General features: G+C 40.1%; 1 protein-coding gene across 1 annotated transcript in view; it reads left to right on the top strand.

The window, feature by feature from the left end:
• gpc3 (glypican 3) overlaps positions 1-21,816 on the top strand; it is a 261,250-nt gene that overhangs the window by 155,021 nt on the left and 84,413 nt on the right. Inside the window, exons 4-5 of the mRNA XM_022684240.2 lie at positions 6,850-6,992; positions 13,868-13,993. Coding sequence (XP_022539961.2) covers positions 6,850-6,992; positions 13,868-13,993 — 269 coding nt within the window. The remainder of the gene's footprint in view (positions 1-6,849; positions 6,993-13,867; positions 13,994-21,816) is intronic.

Here is a 21,816-nt window from a genome sequence, read left to right as displayed (position 1 = left end):
TGTAGTGTGTTATGTCATTTCATATATATATATATATATATATATATATACATATGTATATATGTATATAATACGAATAATTCTAAAAGTCTACCCTTGTGAAAAGGAAGTATACCTAAGAGCATTAAAAGTATGTTTAAATGTTTTTTTTTTAAGCAGTATGCTTTAAATTATATGATATGTTAATAGAAAATATTTAGTGGTATTAAGTACTGCTTAAAGTGCAGTTTTTTCAGTGGCATTGAGGTGTACACAAGGTGTAACGATATACTTCAAGTGTATTAAAAAAGGTGTTTAAAAACAAATACTTAAATCTACTGAAGTTTACAGACACTGTATGAAAAAAGCACTAAAAAGCACAATGTAATGCTTTTATGTTGTGTTTAAATATAGCTTAATTACAACTGAAATGTACTTTTCCATGTTAAGTATACTTTTAAAAAATATACTTAATACACTTTTCTCTTTTCAAGGGTAAACATATGCCTTGTGTCAGTAATCAAACAAAACCTTTTGCCCTTTCATATCTTAAAGGTCAGATACACTCAACATTTAAAAAAAAATGATGATTAAAAAAATTATTTGTCTTGAAGACGACCAACAAGACTGTGTGTAAATGCACTGTGGTCAGTGCCAAGGTCATCAGTTAGTTGTCATCAGTTAGTTAGATCTTGTGTCTTAGTGTGGGGTGCGTTTGGTCTTCATTACAGTCACTGTAGCAGCCCAGAGTTACATTAATGAGGTCTACGAACCAGTTGGCATAATGTTTCTCAGTGCACACTCTAGCCCACTGCTTCAACAGCACAATGCTTGTTCACACACTGCTGACGTTTCAAGAGCTTGCCTTTCAGACACAGATAACATTCGTTAGCCAGCTGCATCACCTGACTTATTGCTGATTTAAAATGTGTATTTAAAAAGGTATTCTATCTATCTATCTATCTATCTATCTATCTATCTATCTATCTATCTATCTATCTATCTATCTATCTATCTATCTATCTATCTATCTATCTATCTATCTATCTATCTATCTATCTATCTATCTATCTATCTATCTATCTATCAGTAGATTACACCACTGCATGCAACTGAGCTACCACATCAAGTTGGAGACTGGGGTTTAGTTCCTGCCCTAGGTGACTATACTGCTCTACACCAGTAAGAGTCCATGGGCAAGACTCCTAACACTCTATTGGCCCGTCTCTGCATAGAAATAACCATGTAATTCGCTCTGGATAAGAGCATCAGCTAAATGCCATAAATGTGAAATGTTAAATGTCAGTGGATCAGAGATCTTTGGAAATCTAGAAATGCTTGAACCCCCATCAAGCCCCCCTCAAAATCCTTTGCCACATACTGCTGTCCCAAATCTGCATTATTTAGGACACCGTAATGCTGTTTAATGATTGGCTGATTTAGATGTAAATTGCATGGATGCAGTTTCTAATAATGTGCTTGGTGAGAGTACGTATTGTATCCAGGACTTGTACACATTTGTCATTACACACACACACACACACTCTTTGTGAACCTTTGCCCGGAGTGAGGAGGTGGATGCGGATGGCTGCTGCAGCAGTGCTGTAGGGATGACGCCTGCTCTCCTGCTGGTCCTCTTGGCGCCCTGCAGAAGAACAGTGGGGCCGATGCACTGGAGCACAAAGAGCTCTCGGCACTCGTTTCTGCTTCAAACCCCCTGCCAGACGTCTCTGTGAGCCGCGCTCTCTGCGAATCTGCTATTACTCGCTCCTCAGCGGACCGGCTCCAAGAATGTCTCCCACATCAAACGATATCAGAAAGTTTTCTGTGTACGCTGGAGGGGTTGCTTGGTTTTGCCAGATATCTCCACATAATAGCTCACATTTCTTCACACAAATTAGTTGAATGGCTCTGACAACAGTACAGTGCATTTGAGTAATGCAGACCTATTGGTTTATATGCACATCGTGTTCGAGATGTCCTTTTAGGAAAACCACAGACCGCGTGAAATCTGTTTTTCTTACAATCTGAAAAGGAACTTAACCCACTTTGTCAGATGAGAGAGAGGCGAGATTGGACTTGAGTATCTAGCTGTGGAACTTCAGGGCTGGTTAAGGGCCATTACTTTCAGATGAAGTCATTTCTTTCATGTCTTCTTTATGTACGCATGAAACGAGGCCGCATTACTGTAAACTGAATATTCCATTTTCGCCTTTTAGAGATAAAATAGCCTCTGATGTTCTGTACTGTATGATGTGTACATGTTCAGTCTACAGCAGTTTGAGCATTGACATTCAAGTGGTAAGAAGGACTCTTATTCTGTATTCATATTAGCAGGCGATAAGTTGCCCAAGTTTGTGTCTTTGTGTGTGTGTGTGTGTGTGTGTGTGTGTGTGTTTTTTAAGGCAGATTATATTTTTGCCTGTGGATGTTCAAAATGTCAAATTCTGACAAATAAATGATCACAAATTTAGACCCATACAGAATGAGTGTAGAGATGTTGTAGAGGTTCATATTGGTGCCCTAATGGATTTTACAGTAGGAGTATAGTTATGGTTTATGTTTGATTAGGAATAGAATCGTCCTGCTGGAAAAGCACAGTGGAGTTTATGTACAGAAAAACTAGGGCCACTGGTTGTAGGACCTCATTAACATACCTTTGGACTGTCAAAGTGCCTGGAATGAAAACCAAAGGTGATCTGGCATTGTAGCCCACTGCTCACCACAGCACGTGGTGGAATTAGGTGGATAACGAGTCAAGACTGTGATGTAACAGTTTTGGGGGATTGGAATGGTCCTTTTTAGACGGGAGCACTGCTTTGGTTATCGTATTTTTCGCACCTTATGTATGAATTCTACCAGTCAGGTATTAAGGAGCAGTAAAGGCACTCCGCTGAAGTACAGCGTTATGAGGGGGAGTTTTCAGTGAAGTTTCTCCAGCACTAAGGCTGGGAGCAGCAGCATTAGCATTAGCCGCTAGTTGAGTATATTGGATCGTAGTCTACATAGACCTACATACATCTACGTAGCTATCAGCTAGCGGTTTGTCCAATGTAGCTTGTTATAAATATGGTAAACCATATTTATAACAAGCTACATTGGACAAACCGCTAGCTGATAGCACCCTGTGTTACCAGAACACTCAGGGTGCCTCAGTCTAGCGCTAAGTGCTGCTAAATGTGGCTAGCACTGCTTCTAACTGTGCTAAAATACTGGAAATCTAAACTTACTGTAAATAAGCAGAAGCACTTTACTCACACAAATGAACAGTTTTCAAGAGAGAAATCTGTGTAGACTGTAACACCCAGTTCTCAATTCACTTTAAAAGAAAAAGTTTTTTTTTTAAGGAATTACATTTTTGTTTACTTAGATGCCCCCCAGCGGTGAGACCTGCTGAACTAAAAGTTAAACATGGCGACACCCTTGTTCCTTACTATTGTCACTTAAAATAGACCAGAAAAAAGACATTCATTGATAGTGCGCCTTATAGTCTGTAAAATACGGTATACTGAATTTTGTTTCAATGGTAGAACAACAAACAGTGTTTGAGGTTCTGAGGTTCATGGGCTGTCAGTTTCATGTCCTGAACTTTGGTCATTCAACTGTACTAAAGAAAATAAAGTTAGACTTCTTTTAATGGAGACAGAAGACTAAAACAAATCACAATCATTCTCTGATCTGTTTTTCGCGTCGACACTGAGAGGTTTTGCCTCGCTGTAAAAAACTGTGAAGCCCTTCAAGTGTTTTTGTCAACATTCGCAGAGTATATTTATTGATGTGTGTGTTTCTGGCCTCTCTCTCTCTCTCTCTCCCTATTTCTGTCTCTCTGCTTTCCCGGAGTGTGTGAGGTACAGATAAAAGGCGGTGGATATTTCAGGGCCCTCTCGCTGATATGGCTCTTATCTCCCGGCGCGTGTTATCCAGCAGCATGGCCGCCGCCTCTCCCTGTTACTGATGTCCTGCTAATGAGAGAAACAATCGCTCGCTCTCTCTCTCTCTCTCCCCTGCGCCACAGCTCCCCAGAGCCTCGCAGCCCGGCCCACAAACACAGAGGGGAAACACGCCCCAGCCGCATTAATCAGGGCCGGGGGCGCGCGGCGAAATTACGCAGGGAGAGGCCGGCCACTAATGATTTCCCCAGAGCAAGGAGAGAGAGAGAGAGAGAGTATTAGAGAGAGAGTGTGTGTGTTCAGAGGTTGTGAGTAAGTGAGAAGAGTGTTTTTGAGGGCCCGTGTTTGTGTGTGTGTGTGTGTGTGTGTGTGTGTGTGTGTGTGTGTTGCAGAGCGACTCTGGCCTTGCGCTGAAATACAGTGTGTTGCATCAGGACAGCACTTGTGTAATAAATGGTCTGAACACCAGACTCTCTCTCTCTCTTTCTCTCTTTTTTTCTCTCTATCTCTCTCTGTGTTTCTGTGCTCTATTTCTCTATTCCTCTCTTGGTCTTTACATGATCTTCAGCACTGCTTTAGTTCAGAGTCTGTCGGCTAGAAAGAGCTTGTATTGATCTGTGCTGATGATGATCATATCACTGAGCTCAGTGATACACCAGTGTTATTAGTCTTATTGTTTCTGTGTGTGTGTGTGTGTGTGTATATGTGACGGTTTGTGTGAATGCACTGCAGCAGGTGTGCGTGTTTAAATGTGTGACTAATGTGTTAACTAATTGAATTATTATCATGTGTAGCTCATTGAAACGAACAGAGAAACATCAAAAGTGCAGAGCACACGGCTGCTGGAGCTTCGAGTCAGAAGGGCATTTAACATCACACGTCAGAAGGTCTGAGGTGATTACTCACCTTTTTCATCATGAACAATGTTCACCATCCTCTGCACACAGCACCATCGCCAGGCAGAGGAACTCTTTCAGTGGCAGACTGATGGTGTCCCAGTCCTGCTCCACGGACAGACTGAGGAGGTCTTTTGTCCCTCAGGCCAAAAGACTGTTCAACTCCTCTCAGCACAGAAAACTGAAGACTCTGTGACACTTTTTCGTACCGGCCACTCCAGCCACTCTAAGGACACAATTTGCCATATTCTGCACTACTAGTTTATTTACTGTTCACTGTTTACATCTCTACAAATTTGCACTGCTAAATTATTATATAACTGCGTACTTGCACTGTCTGACATCTATCTATCTATCTATCTATCTATCTATCTATCTATCTATCTATCGATCGATCTATCTATCTATATTTAGGCTGCTCACATCAAAAAGTCTTGTATTTTTTGTATTTGAAGATTTTTCACAACTCTGCTTCTCAGTTGTGCATGTATTGCCTTGCACGCACTATTTGCTTAAGGGAGCACTATGCTCTTATTCACCAGTAGTGGTCCATCAGAGGTTGCACTACAGCACCAGCATCTCAGACCAAACACAAGCTTTGTATTCAGCCAGCTGAGCTAGGCTATTAGCATTGCAACTAACCTGCTTCAAACTTTCAGATTTTCAGACAGTGTATTGTTTCCATGTATTGGTAGACAACTCAATGCATAAAAGTTAAAAATTAAAAGCAACCCATCAAATTTTCCTCCACCAAAAAACTATTTTACAAAAAAAAAATTTTGCTCTCCACACATTTTCTATGTTGTTTAGATCAGGGGTCTGTTAGGGCCATTTCATGGTTGGTCTCTTCAGGTAGTCCATGCTGGTTTTGAGGGACCAAATTTTGTAGAAACCATCCTGCTCCATTCAGCTGCAGTGGTTTAACATTTCTGTCTGAATTTGATGGTGGCCTGTTTTGTGGAATCCATTATACCTCCAGCCAATGATACTGCCAGTGACACTGGTAGCAGCACACAAAGCCTGAAATGTACTTTTGCTGGCTGTGTCTTCTCCATACTCTTCATCCAGTGATTTCCGTTACTGTCGATTTAAAGATCCATAGAAGAGTACAGTGCATTACTGCTTCACATGCCCATGGATCAACATGTGTTCTGTTTGTTTTGTGGTGTTTGTATTGTTTATATTAAATGATGTGCCTCTGCAGTATTATAACAATCTTATGAAACTATCTAATGTTGTCTATAATGATGTTACTTTTGGTTTTGGTGGTGCTGGTCATGCTGCATGGTTATTCAGCATTGTCTGGTTTAGTCATGCTGATCTAGATCTAGTTTACAAAAGTTCTTCTCCAAAACCCTGTATTCAGCTGAAGGTTTGTGTGTGTGTGTGTGTGTGTGTGTGTAAGCATATGTCCAGTCCTGCCTCTTTCTCATCAGCGTGTCCACATTCATTTTTGGTCCCATCAGTATTCGGGAGCCTGTGTACCCGGCCGCATAGAATCACTTACGGCCAGCCGGGCACAATTAGCTGCTAACATTACACGGCAGAATTAAGCCGGAGACCCAGTCCCCCTGGGAAATTAAACCAGCGGCAATTCATTAAACCACAAGCCAAACATTAACAGGCATTTGCATTTTTATTGCACCTGAAACAATGAAAGCCTTCTATTATCTTCCTGCCACAGAGCGGGTCTTCTTGTTTATTATTATGATGTTGCGGCCTATAAAAAAACAATGGCGTTTATCAGGGAGAACAGAGAGAACAAGAGGCTGCTTTAATGGCGGCGGGTCTGCGGAGGGTTATGATTATTGAAAGAACACAGTGCAAGTGGCTGACGGGCGCGACAATTGAGTCGTTTTGTTATGTAAATCCTATTGTCACTCCCCCCCACCCACCCTCCCCCCGTCCCTGAAATAAACAAACCGGGAGGATGCGTCTGCGGCGTATAGCCGGCGATTAAGCTGAATAAGGGGGAAAGTTTCAGGGACGTTCTGTCACATTAATTGCTTTCCCTGTTGGAATTCTGCCAGTCTCGTGTCTCACAGTGAAAGACTTAAACACTTCCTCCTCTCTTCTCCTCCCAGGTGAGCAGCATGTGCACGCACACGCCCCAGCGCGTGACCCGCGGTGCGGCGTCTCCAGCGGAACACGCAGTCCCCTCCACGGTGGTCCGCAGCACGCAGCCGGCCAACCCGGACCCTGACCAGACTCTGGTTGGGCGGCGCAGGTAATGAATGATTGGGCCTCTCTTTTAAGTCATTGATGTGTTTAAGCATCATTTTTATAAAAATGGTTCTTACATGTCAACACTATTTTTTATGATTGCAAATTAGACCCTGTTTATAGTTGTGCATCTGGAGTATCAGTATTATACTGTATTTAATCTACATAAAAGAGTGTTAATGCACCCAAGACTAGGGGTGGGCGATATGGCCCTAAAATAATATCACAATATTTCATGGTATTTTCGCGATAATGATACTCTTGGCAATATGTCAAAAAAAAAAAGAATACACTACTGCAACAAAATGAAAATTCAAATTTTATTATTGCATATGATATGATATGGCTCACCCCTAACTGAGATATAAAAAAAATACAAGAATTTTATCAGATTTGTAACAAGCGTCAATGATCCAAAATGTCAAGATACTAATAATAATGCACTCCAAATTTCTTCATATATCCAGGATTAAAGTAAAATAAATGATACTGGGTAGATATAATCTGAATGTAGTAGATATATAATGGGAAATGAGAACAGTGTGAATTTTTTTCTTTTGCTAAAAATAGCAAAAAAGTAGTACCCTGATGTGATAATTAGGAGTGGGTGATATGGCACCATATTTCAGGGTTTAATATTGTTCACGATTTTCAAAAATGTTGGCGATATTATTGCATACAATATGATATAGCACACCCCTACCCATGACCCATTTAAAACAGATAGAAATATAGCAGCATCATTCACTACATTTATTAAACTCCTGAAGACAGAGCTTACTCTCCTAACACCTCTAACTAACAAACTAACTACTTCTAACCTCATTTCCTTCTTCACCTCCTTTTCTCCTCTTTCCCACTATTCCCCTTGGCCTCCTTTAGGCCCTGTCTAAAAAAATGTCTTAAACTTCTATGTCCTCTATTGCTAAATAAGAGACCACTTACAAATGATGAGTTTCTTTGATTTGATCACAAGCCATCAAACCAAATTGAACTGCTTTAAATTTTGCATCAGGAGTGGCATAAAGTTATCCAAAAGCAGTGTGTAAGACTGGTGGAGGAGAACATGATGCCAAGATGCATGAAAACTGTGATTAAAAACCAGGGTTATTTGAGTGGTGTTTGAGTAATGTTTTAATCCATATTATGAGAAGCTAGAACTACTCAACTAAATAGTAGTAACAAATGCTCAGCCAAAAAAAGGTCAGTCAATCTAAAACATTTTAATAACTTTTTTTTTTAAAGTATCCTGAAGTGCAGTCGCAAAGACCATCAAAAATGTTATGATGGAACTGGCTCTTATCAGGACCACCCCAGGAAAGGAAGAGTAAGAGTTACCACTGTTGTACAGGATAAGTTAATCAGAGTTAGCAGCGTCAGAAACTGCAAGTTAACAGCAGCTCAGATAAGAGTATTTTAGTTTGTTTAACACTTTTTTTAGGTTCACTAACTACATGATTCCTTATGTTTTGTTGTATTTTTATTATGGCCGTACTCTTACAGACAAAAACACACATTATGCTAAAAGACCAGTTTAACTGATCATAGCGTATAAATTATGTTTAATATGGTAAAAAGGGTAGGGGTTGGTATATTTTTTATAGAGCTTAATAGCTATGCTGTTCGTTGGTCTGTCAGCATGACCGACATGACCAAGCTTGTCATCCTGCTGGTCAGTCAGCTAAACAGGCTGTTTCTGTCAGCAGGAAGCACAGAAATCACACGCCATGTAATACATGCTGTATTACTGTTCACATCCCTGCAGTTTAGTACAAACATTACCTCTAACTCTCTCCTGTGAGCTCCAGATCTCTGTGTTCTGTCTCTGTTATATTTTCATGGTTGTGCATCTTCACTCGTGTGTGGAAACAGCAGTATGCTGATAATTCTGCAGTCTACTCTGCAGAAACAACAAGAATACCTGGTCAGCAGTGACACGACCGATTCTCCACTGACCTCAGAACAGCTGTGCTTGTTTGACCATAGACTTAGCAAAATGAAATAAAGGAAACACATGCAAAATTAAATAGCATATTTAATTAAAATATGTCTATTAACATCAAAACTAATGCTTTAACTAATGTTTTAATTGATTTAGTACACACACTTCAGCATGTACTATTTTCAGCTGAGAATAAATTGGAAAATATGAAATTAAACTATGTAATAAATAATAAAATAGTTTATGGAACAGTGATTGCAGTTTATACAAGAACAGGGTGAGAGGAAATGAACTAACATAAAAGTGCTTAAAAACTAATTGAAGTGTTGCAAATGTGATTAAAACCAACTCCTGAATTGAATTAAGTGACTGGATTTTAATGTAAGTGTAAAAACCAAAAGAAAAACACATGGTTCTCTTTGCCAAAAGTATTCTCTCACCCCTCCAAATCATTGAACTCCAGTTTCAATCACTTTTATGTTTTTTATGTGAAATAAAAGCAGCAGCTAGTCATGCTAGTCAGACCTTTTCTACAAACATTAGTGAAAGAATGGGTCTCAGGATCTCAGGAGCTTAGTGAACTCCAGCACTGTGGTCCCGTGATAGGATGCAGCACCTGTGCAACAAGTCCAGTCGTGAAATTTCACTACTCACTACTAAATATTCCACAGCCAACTGTCAGTGATATTATTATAACACAGTGGCAGAGATTGAGAACAACAGCTAAAAAAAATAAATAACAGAGCGGGGTCAGCAGATGCTGAGGAGCATAGTGCACACCAACATAGAGTTCACCAACTTTCTGCAGAGTCACTACACCAATCACTACACACTTCCAAACTTCATGTAGCTTCAGATTAGATCATGGAATGAGTTTCAGATATCGAATACATTTGGCAATATAGTGTAGTTTCAGATATTATGATATATTTTCATGCTCTATTATAAAATAGTTCCAAACTCAGACTGTGACTAAACTCCTTCATTTACTTTCTAAGAACTCTCCTCAGTGTTGCTGGCTGTGCAATAGTGTAGTGAATGTGTAGTAAGGGCAAAAAATAGTGTACCAAACACTATAGTTAAAACAGAGACTCAGAACTGGATTGGGATTAAAATGAGCTATACCTGATCTAATAAAGTATGCCTCTATCAACACTAATCTCAATCTCAGATCACTGATTGTTGAAACTTCACACTAGACCTCAAGCAGTTTGGACTGTGTCTCCACTCTTCCTCCAGACTCTGCTCCCTTGATTTACAAATGAAATGTGAAATTTACTGATGATCAGTGATGGTTTGTTGATCCACTGTGTTTTATTATCAAGTCCAAAATCAGTGCAATTTTTTTTCCCGCAAATCTTACAGCACCTCATGCTTCCCTCTGCTACTGACAACTTTTATGGAGATGTGGATTTCATTTTCCAGCAGGACTTGGCACACTGCCAGTACCGACTGGTCTTATATAGTATTAACATTTTCTGAGATTTTTTTTTTAGCATCAACAATAAAAGAAATAAACACTTAAAATAGATCACTCTGTATGTAATACATCTATATAATATATGAGTTTCACACTTTGAACAGAATTACTGAAATAAAGTAACTTTTCAATGATATTCAAAATGTTTTTGAGATGCACCTGTAGCTGATACCAAAATCATAAAAAATGCCTGCATCGGGCTTAATTCCGATGCACTGGTTTAGATCAGGTCATTTCTGGAAGGAAGTATCTTGTCTTCTTTCAGCCGTGATGTACTTTAACTCTTTATATATATAAAAATCAGATTAAGTGGCTGGAATGATTTTATAATTATACAGCCACTCTCAATGTAAAGTGCTCGACTACTTGAGATACAAATGTTGCAGTATACATAACGGCGCTGCTCTTTACGCCGCAGAGACGCTTTTTGTTCCCCCGCCGTATTCGGCTCCACTTTTAGAAGAAAAAAATGACAGTAAATCAATACGGGGTCTAATGACTGAATAATGATTGGAGGCACTCGTAGCACATTTGTGTGATTTGTACAGCTCAAACCCTCGGCTGCTGTCTGTTGGGAGGGCAGCCTTGAGAGCTGACTGTCACGCTGTAATAGATGACTCTCCAGAAACACTCTCGCGCCGGCTTCACCGTCAGCGCCGTCCTCTGCTGCTGCCCTTAACCTTCACTGACCTTTCCACCGGCCAAACAGCCCTCCTTCTAATGAGGGGGAGTGATGCTGCCCACCCGGACCGGACTGAACTCACCGGAGTCCGTGTGGGTGGAGTGTTTGGTGTAGGTGTGTATTATTGACAGGCAAATCCACATTTTCATTAAGGTCAATTACTTATTTAACATTAATGACCCTATCGATGCAATGCTTTTTGGGTAACATTTTATGATAACTTTCATATATATACTATTAACTTATAATAAATAACGGTTATTTTTCACATTTTAAGAAACCATAAAGTTGCTATAACATTTGTAAATACCAGAGACTGTAAAAAAAGATGGACGCCGTGTCTCCGTTCCCATTCATTCAATGAAAATGAAGCCAAAATCTTCCGCCATGTTGGCGATCCTGACACCCGATTCTGCGCAGTAGAGTCCAGAGGAGGGAGAAAGACTGTGGATAGCAACCTACTCATTTGAATGACCCCGCCCCCCTGAGGGCTGCCTCGCGGTCACAGGCTGCAGAGCCGAGCGGAGCGGAGCTGACGGTCTGTGATTGGTCCCTCCCATAACCAGCCCTTTTACAATAACCACACCTTTTTTTGAATAGAGCTGAATAACATTTTAAAAACGGATTCTGTGGGGATATAAAAATTTGACAATATGAGCAGAGGTTACACTAGCTGCTGCATTTAAATAATGGAGGTAGAATTACAGTATATTAGAAAAAAACGTGATTGAAAGTTGTCTGTTTTGCCATTGAAACCTATGGGGATGGGTGGAGTTACACAGCTTTCTGCAGCCGAACAGCAGGGGGCGCCCGACCTGTGGTGGCTTCACTTTTGAGAGACGATGCTCTGTCCAGCTATATACAGTCTATGGTAAATACCAATAATCGCATTGGCAACATGAACTGCAACTGATACACATTTACCCAGTTTAAAATTCGTATTAACTAGCAATTTATTAAACTTCAAATTCTGATGAGCTATTGACTTGCTAACATTTCTAAATATAAATATCCCTGCTGATAAATAATCATCATGTGAGCATTTGTTAATATTCAAATTCTGATAAAGTACTGCTTTGTTCACATCTGATCATCTGATCTGAACATTAGTTTAATATATTAATGAATGTTCTTATAAAATGTTACCGCTTTTTGCTATCTTACACCTCGTCAGCAGTCTATGTTCACAGCTTGCATCAGAGTTTAGGAATTAGAAGTGAGGTGTGTTTTAAATTTCTGGCGTGTTGCTATTTTGTATTTGGCGGCTGAAAACACAGGACCTCCACTGACTGAAAAGAACCTAGACAACAGTCCATTCCTATAGGTGCACCCAGTGCAGAACAGAACCTTACAACTTATACACATAAAGAGGTTTGTGTGTGTGTAGTGTGTGTGTGTGTGTATTTGTGTGAGTGTTTGTGTGAGTGTTTGTGTGTAGTGTGTGTATTTGCGCGCGTGCATGTGAGGGTGTGTGTGTGTGTAGTGTGTGTGTGTGTGTGTTTGTGTGTGTGTGTGTGTGTGTAGTGTGTGTGTGTGTAGTGTGTTTAGTTAGTGTGTGTGTGTAGTGTGTGTTTGTGTGTGTGTGTGTGTGTAGTGTGTGTGTGTGTGTAGTGTGTGTGTGTGTGTAGTGTGTGTGTGTGTAGTGTGTTTAGTTAGTGTGTGTGTGTAGTGTGTGTTTGTGTGTGTGTGTTTGTGTGTGTGTGTGTAGTGTGTGTGTGTGTGTAGTGTGTGTAGTGTGTTTGTGTGTGTGTAGTGTGTTTGTGTGTGTGTGTGTGTGTAGTGTGTGTGTGTAATGTGTGTGTGTGTAATGTGTGTGTGTGTAGTGTGTGTGTGTGTGTAGTGTGTGTGTGTAGTGTGTATGTATGTATGTGTAGTGTGTGTGGTGTGTGTGTGTAGTGTGTGTGTACTGTGTGTGTAGTGTGTGTGTAGTGTGTTTAGTTAGTGTGTGTGTGTAGTGTGTATGTATGTATGTGTAGTGTGTATAGTGTGTGTGTAGTGTGTATGTATGTATGTGTAGTGTGTGTCTGTAGTGTGTAGTGTGTGTGTGTGTGTAGTGTGTGTAGTGTGTGTGTGTGTAGTGTGTGTGTGTAGTGTGTGTAGTGTGTGTGTAGTGTGTGTGTGTAGTGTGTGTGTGTGTGTGTGGGTCGATGGTGACAGAGAGGGCCTCATTAACACAGGCTTTGTCTCCTGGTGTGTGAGTGACATTGAGCTTCCTCCTGCTCCTCCAGCCTGTGTGTTTCCTCCCTCTCTCACGCTGATCAGCAGATGAGTGGGGCTGGCCGGCACAGCGGGCTCTGCAGTCTGAGCCTCAATGTCAATTAGCCATCAAAAACACACAAATCAGCTCACTCTGAATACACAAACACCAGCAAACGGAACAGAGCAGATCTGAACCGTGAATTTATTTTCTCCAGTGAAGATACCGTCTCAGAGATATGCACGTTATTTTGATTGTTTTGTTTTCAAGTCAAGTCGAGTAGTTTTATTGTCAATACTGCACATGTACTGCAAATTACGTTACTCTCCCTCACAAAGTTACAACAAGACTTGATTTTATTTCAGAGGTTTTCAATTAGGAAAAATCTAAGAAACTCATCATTTATAAGCGGTCTCTTATTTTTTTTCCAGAGCTGTATGTGGACTCATTGTACTCCAGTGATTTTACCTGTAATCTTGACCAGGAAATTTGTCTAGTTTACTTTTTTTAGACCATCACAGCAAAGCTTCTTCTTTAATGACTTCTCTCTTGATTGTTTGCTGTTGTTTTTTATGCAGAGAGTTCATCCAGAGTCTGAGGGGCTTCAGTCTGTTCTATGGGGGTCTTGGAGAGGCTCTTTGCAACCGAGAGCCAGCAGCACTCAACAGCTCCCTCTGCTGGAATGGGCAGGAGATGACAGACAAGTGAGGAAACAGCACACCTACACACCGTTTCACTCACTTTCTTCAGCAGGGCATACCAACCTGGTGAATACATACATGCACGGTGTATATATATATATATATATATATATATATATATATATATATACGCCACTTAGCACTGTTAGGCGGCCTGTCACAATAACTATATTTTTAGAGGGTATGTTGTCACAGGAATAATTGTAATAAACAATAGTATTGTCATTTTAAGTCAATTTTATTCCAGTTATATAAAGAAATATAAACATAAAACATTTACACCATTTGCATACATTGATCAAGCATAGCATTATGCCCATCTCCTTTGTTAAACCCATTATTTATGTTTTAGTAATGACCCAAATAATACAGTATCTGCTCTGTGGTGGTTTCTCCTGTGGAGTCCTGATCACTGAAGAACAGGATGACATATGGAAAATAATAATAAAGTATATAGAGAAACTGATACAGAGCTGGAGTCTGTAATTATAGAACTTCAAAGGGCTCCTATTATATGCTTATCAGGGCTAAAAGGATTGGACAATAAGTGTAGAAACAAGGAGGTGGTCAGAATATGATTCTTAATTGTTATATATAATATTTAGACACTTAAACTGGAATATACAGTACCAGTCAAAATATTAAACACACCTTCTCATTCAGTGTTTTAATGTCTTACTTTTATTTTTTTTCGCATTTTCTTCCCAATTTACACGGCCAATTACCCAACCCACTCATTAGGACTCCCCCTGCCACTAGTGATGCCCCAAAACACCAGGAGGGTAAAGACTAGCCTAGACATGCCTCCTTCAATACATGTGAAGTCAGACTCCACGTCTTTTTTTTAACTGCTGCTGATGCAGCGTTACTGAGTAGCATCACAGCTTACTCAGAGGAAAACGCAGTGACTCGGTTCTGATACATCAGCTCACAGACGCAGCCTTGTGCTGATCTACATCACCCTAGGAGTGATGAGTAAAAAAAAAAAAAGAGCGCCATCTACTGTACTGTACCCACCCAGAGAGAGCAAGACCAATTGTGCTCTCTCAGGGCTCCGGTAGCTGATGGCAAACAACATGAACAGGATTCGAATCAGCGATCTCCCAATCATAGTGGCAGCTCTTATTCTGCTTAATACATTCTACATATATTGTACGATAAGCCGATAATGTAATAATCGTGTCAGACCGAGGTGCTGTTGTTAAGTAGGGCAGAATGTTATATGGTATACTCGTTCTGCCACATTGTCTCCAGGAATATTTGCATTGCTGTAACATCCTGAAGAACAGCTGATATATTACTGTTTGTAATCCAGTTCTGTTTGTATTAGAAGCAGTTGAGTGAAGCTGTGGTGCCTGAGGGAGAGCGAGGAAGAGAAATAGAGAGAGAGAGAGAGAGAGAGAGAGAGGAGCTAGGTGAACTGAAGGTTGTGTTTGTGGAGAAGTGATGAGCTCGGCACACTCCAGCCCGCGGTTGACAGCCGTCGGGTGTAAATCTGAGCTCGGGCTGCGTGAAGGGTTATTAATGTCACTGGCGCTGTTGCTTCCCCCCTCCTCTCGCTTAATTGCTCCTTCAATCGCGTTCGCCGCCTGTACCTGGCTCTCCACGCGCCCCGTGGAACCCAATTTGGAGTTTGCTATATTTCACCGTGCCCTGTGTCCCCGTGTCCCCGTGTCTCACTGTATCATAACTTTGTCTCACTTCCAATCTGAGGCGGGCTAATGCAGGCCATTCGTGCAGTGGTGCCGTTAATATAAAGATCTTACAGTAGAAGTTCTGTATCTTATAGCATTTGCTAACATTTCAAGTCTACCCACCTAGGGGCTTTATAACCCATACAGGGGTTGTACAAACTGAAACACCTGGTTTTAGAGCACAATAATTTATTGTGGTGACGGACAGTTCTGGTGAAAACAGGAGAGTTAAGGTGCACATTAAATTCTGCCGTAATTTGATCAGCCGTGGTTTTATGTTTTTTGGATACAATGCTTGTTAGCACCCGAACATCCCTTTCAAACAGCTTCTTCTTACAGCATCCACAGTTAATCCTGTTGGATGTGGTTGATCCTTCTTGGTGGTATGCTGACATTACCCTGGATACCGTGGCTCTTGATACATCACAAAGACTTGCTGTCTTGGTCACAGATGCTCCAGCAAGACGTGCACCAAATATTTTTGTCCTCTTTTGAACTCTGGTATGTCACCCATAATGTTGTGTGCATTGCAATATTTTGAGCAAAGCTGTGCTCTTACTCTGCTAATTAAACCTTCATACTCATACCTTCATACCTTCATGCAATTAATGAAGATTGGCCACCAGGCTGCTCTAATTTAGCCATAAAACCTCCCACACTAAAATGACAGGTGTTGCAGTTTCATTGTCCAACCCCTGTATATAAGCACTACATAATAATTATTCTGGCAACATGACATCAACATGACAACAGTTTTGTCCTATTTTAAACATTTGTGATGAAGTTAAATGTAATACTTTAAACCAGGGGTTGGTAATTAAGTTTGGCCATGGGTCAGAAAGTTTCTAAACTATTACGTGGCAGGCCACAAAAAAAAAATCTGCTTTGGAAAATGAAGTGTAATGGGATGTAGTGATAGAGACTAGTAGCTCTCCAGCCCAGAGGGTTCATGCGGGATCAAACTCCTGTCGTCAGGGTCGCGGTCCAATACACTTCCACTGCCCTGGCTAGTGAATTGGGAAACGGCTGGAAAAAACACCCTTATAAGGAGATAGGGAGCACAAGAACGGAATGGGTGGAAACTAAAGTTATGCAGAGCATGACAGAGACACAGGAGAGGAATGTAAACAAAAGCTCACCAGTTCATTATAGTTCAAACAGTCTCACAGGCCAGATGTTTCATGCTTGAGAGCCACATCTGGCGCCTATTGCTGACCCCTGCTTTAGACTAAGACGTGTTAAATCAGTACAAGCTCATTTATAAAAGTCTTATGCCATGTTGTGTGAAGTGGTGTAAACTCTTCATTAATACGGTATTCACTGCTTATGAATGTATTATGAAGCCTCTGTGTACCCTTTAAATAAAGTGTTGTGCAGCTTGATTTAAAGCGTGTTGGTTTGTCTTTGGTATTGTGAGTACGCCTTGCTCGGCTCAAAATGAGCAAAAGGCATTAACTAATTATTCTAATTAATCATGGGTGTGTTTTGGGCATAGCGTGAAATAAACCAATCAGTGTGCCAGTTGTCATTCTCTTTGTCATTCCCTGCGCTCTGACTTTGGCGCGTTTGTATCTTAATAGCACTGTGCTTTCGCGTGTCTCAGCAGAGGATACTGACCTGCTTGGTTATGCTGTAAAGGTAAACCTGCAGCTCATTTAAGGGAACAGCAATGTTATTTTATTCTATTGTTGATTAAAAAGCTGGATTTGCACAGGCATGAGTGGACTGGGAGGCTGACTATTGTCAGGGTTTTAATCAGTCAGTGGCGCACTGTATTTTTAAAGCGAACCTCACTTTCAGACCACCACGACCATCAGTGTGTATTTATTCATAAACTCTGGCGCTATTTTAACAGTGAGGACGCAAGGCGCAAAAATCTGCTGTTGATGGGGTGTAAGATAGCAAAGAGCATCACGACATGCAAGGTGTATGACAGAGCCCTTTGTCTGTGAGTTTGTCTGTATCCTCGTTTGCTTCTTGAACGTTCCCTCGTTCTGCAGTAGCTGTTAGCGCAGCGCTCAGCCTGTATGTTCTGATTGTATGTGAGTGTTTATTTGTGTTTGTCAGCATTATTTTCTGGAGCTGCTCGTTCGGGTGTTCCGTATCCTCAGTGTGGAGGTGAGGAGAGGACGCCGGTCCAGCAGGCCGACAGTCACCGCAGCCGTTAGCCTGAGGGGAAAGTCTGGAGGTAATTAGGACCAGAGACAGGTAGAGAGAGCAGTGGGACAGGGCAGCAGGACATATCATGACCATATTGTGGTTTATTTGGAATATACTTTACAGTTGCAAGGAAAAGTATGTGAATCCTTTGGGATTACTTGAATTTCTGCATAAATTGGTCATTAAATGTGTTCTGATCTTCATCTAAGTCACAACAATAGACAAACACAGTCTGCTTAAACTAATACCACACAAACAATTATATGTTTGCATGTTTTTATTGGACACAACATGTTAACATTCACAGTGAGGGGGGGGAAGTGAACCTTTGGGTTTAATAACTGGTTGACCCTCCTTTGGCAGCAAAAAACTCAACCAAACATTTCCTGTAGTCAGAGATGAGACCTCCGCAGCAGTCAGGAGGAATTTAGGATCATTCCTCTTCACTAAACTCTTTCAGTTCAGCTATAATATTCTTGGGATATCTGGTGTGAATCGCTCTCTTGATTTCATGCCACAGCATCACAATTAGGTTGAGGTCAGTATTTTATACTACTTCTATGTCTTAGGTCATTGTCCTGTTGCACCATCTATCCTCTGTTCTCCATTTATCCAATCTCATCACATTGATTGGACTGCAGGTTGGCTGACTCCTGGATCCAATTAGCTCTTAGAAAAGTTGTTAGCCTAGGGGTTCACATACTTTTTCCACCATAAGCTGAGAATATAAACATGTTGTGTTCAATAAAACCATGCAAACATATATATATATGTATTTGTGTGGTATTAGTTAAAGCAGACTGTGTTTGCCTATTGTTGTGACTTAGATTAGGATTAGAACACATTTAATAACCAATTTATGCAGAAAGTAATACAGAAGTAATCCCAAAGGGTTCACATACTTTTTCTTGCAACTTTATATTGTCACTGTCTATCAACAAGATGAAAATTATTGAGATGCTACACAGACTTGAAATAGGGAGATAATAAGGAGAATATCATCCCTATCATTTCCTCTTTTACAGTGGACTTCAGTGCTTGTGTAAGTCTGTGGAAATGCATGAATTCCAGCTGTTGCTGAAGATATCTCTACATTATTCGTGTATTTCCACAGAATTCATTTAGCAATCTGTTCCCATATCCTACATATTCGTTCATGCTCATCGATTTAATTATTGTGACTTAATTTCAAGATGGAGACTCCTGGAGTCTTATCTGAAGGTACTGTTTGTATAAACAGTGTTTTTAATAAACTTCCTGTGCACTTTCAAAGTTCTTAGTGCCTGATTTTAAATGTCAGAGCCCTCAGAATTCTACCAATGAAGTGTGGAGCTACTTTGAGTTTGTTAATGGTGTAAAAATAGCCGTTTCTTTGCATGGGCAACTCTATGCCTCTATCACTAGCATTGTAAGCCTGTTGGGAACACTGGCTAAAAGTGCTGTATTTCAGAATGCTGGGGGTGAGCGGAGGTGGGCTGTTAGACAAAAGTTTGTACTTGTTATCATGTTTCACTAGAGCCAAGTCCATTTCACACCAGATTTCTCCTTTAATTAATTGTTTATATGCATGTATAATATGCATATACTCTCTTTAGTTTTGTGGTAGATATTTGTTGTTACATTACTTTAATATTATTGAGTCTTGGTAACTTAAAGTTCACAAAATAGCTTCGTTTTTAATGACATTTATAGTAAATAAAGCTTTATTATTTGTTTTATTGCAGTGGAATATTGTTGAAAATTCACTTAAAAATATCTGTATAGAAGATATTTTTCTCCAAGAATCGACAAGAATATTCTCATTGCAAAAGTACCATAAAATATTGTGATATTATTAAAGGGGGCTATATCATTCACCCCTAATGTGTTTTTATAGATGTTTCCCATTGTATTGTATGTAATGTGTGTGTGCTTTTTCCCTCATCTCATCACTTCTTCCCAACTTCTCACATCAGCCCCTCCTCTAATAGAGCATGTGTCTGTATTATTAATGTGATAATTAAGAGCGGAAGGTAGGCTGCCATCAGATCTAATAAGTAGAAAAACTAAGCATGGGAATGTAATTTGGCTTAATGAAGAGGCAGGGCAGGGCAGGGAGGCGATGAGGCAGTGAGAGATGGCTGGATGGGAAGTGTTGGGGGTTATGTCATTGCCAAGAATGGAGTATGATCTCATATTTCTGCTGCGCTCTGTGATCAGCTCTATTTTCATCACGCTCATCTCTGTACCTGTGATGTATCGTGTTTGATCTTATTAATCTAATCTGTATTAATTTGTGTGATGCTGATGAATGCTGCTTGTCTCTGGATGGTGACTGTAGGGATTGAGCTCTACAATAGATGAGCTTGTTATTAAGAGAGTTTATACCTGGTATCTAATATAACAATGTCCAGAGATTTTGAGTAATAGATTATTGAAGTGGTCATACAGTATAAACAGCATATTCTGCTTTACTATAATAGATTGGTAACACTTTACTTGGATGGTCCATTTTATGGCCTTGTTGATGCTCAACTGACATTCAACTAACACTGAATTGAATGTCCATTGAATTTAACTTAACCCTATGTTGAATGTAAATAATTCAAAATAGAACCTAACCGTACACCTAACCCTAACCTTAACCCTTAATCAACCATAAAATCTAACCCTACACCTAACCCTAACCTTAACCCTTAATCAACCATAAAATCTAACCCTACACCTAACCCTAACCTTAACCCTTAATTAACCATAAAATCTAACCCTAACCTTAAATCTTAAACCTTAAATCTAACCCAACACCTAACCCTAACACTAACCCTAAATCAACCCTAAAATCAAACCCTACACCTAACCCTAACACTAACCCTAACCTTAACCCTTAATCAACCATAAAATCCAACCCTACACCTAACCCTAACACTAACCCTAAATCAACCCTAAAATCAAACCCTACACCTAACCCTAACACTAACCCTAACCTTAACCCTTAATCAACCATAAAATCTAACCCTACAACTAACCCTAACCTTAACCCTTAATCAACCCTAAAATCGAACCCTACACCTAACCCTAACCTTAACCCTTAATCAACCATAAAATCTAACCCTACACCTAACCCTAACCTTAACCCTTAATCAACCATAAAATCTAACCCTACACCTAACACTAACCTTAACCCTTAATCAACCATAAAATCTAACCCTACACCTAACCCTAACCTTAACCCTTAATTAACCCTAAAATCTAACCCTTCACCTAACCCTAACCTTAACCCTTAATTAACCATAAAATCTAACCCTAACCTTAACCCTTAATTAACCATAAAATCTAACCCAACACCTAACCCTAACCTTAACCCTTAATCAACCATAAAATCTAACCCTACACCTAACCCTTACATTAACCCTTAATCAACCATAAAATCTAACCCTACACCTAACCCTAACCTTAACCCTTAATCAACCATAAAATCTAACCCTACACCTAACCCTTACCTTAACCCTTAATCAACCATAAAATCTAACCCTACACCTAACCCTTACCTTAACCCTTAATCAACCATAAAATCTAACCCTACACCTAACCCTAACCTTAACCCTTAATCAACCATAAAATCTAACCCTACACCTTACCCTAACCTTAACCCTTAATCAACCATAAAATCTAACCCTACACCTAACCCTTACCTTAACCCTTAATCAACCATAAAATCTAACCCTACACCTAACCCTTACCCTAACCTTAACCCTTAATCAACCATAAAATCTAACCCTACACCTTACCCTAACCTTAACCCTTAATCAACCATAAAATCTAACCCTACACCTAACCCTTACCTTAACCCTTAATCAACCATAAAATCTAACCCTACACCTAACCCTAACCTTAACCCTTAATCAACCATAAAATCAAACCCTACACCTTACCCCAACCTTAACCCTTAATCAACCCTAAAATCTAACCCTACACCTAACCCCAACCTTAACC

The sequence above is a fragment of the Astyanax mexicanus genome, chromosome 10 (assembly GCF_023375975.1).
Source record: "Astyanax mexicanus isolate ESR-SI-001 chromosome 10, AstMex3_surface, whole genome shotgun sequence".
NCBI classification, from domain to species: Eukaryota; Metazoa; Chordata; class Actinopteri; order Characiformes; family Acestrorhamphidae; genus Astyanax; species Astyanax mexicanus.
Note: the sequence above shows the minus strand (reverse complement) of the source record. Positions and strands in the feature narration are given on the sequence as shown.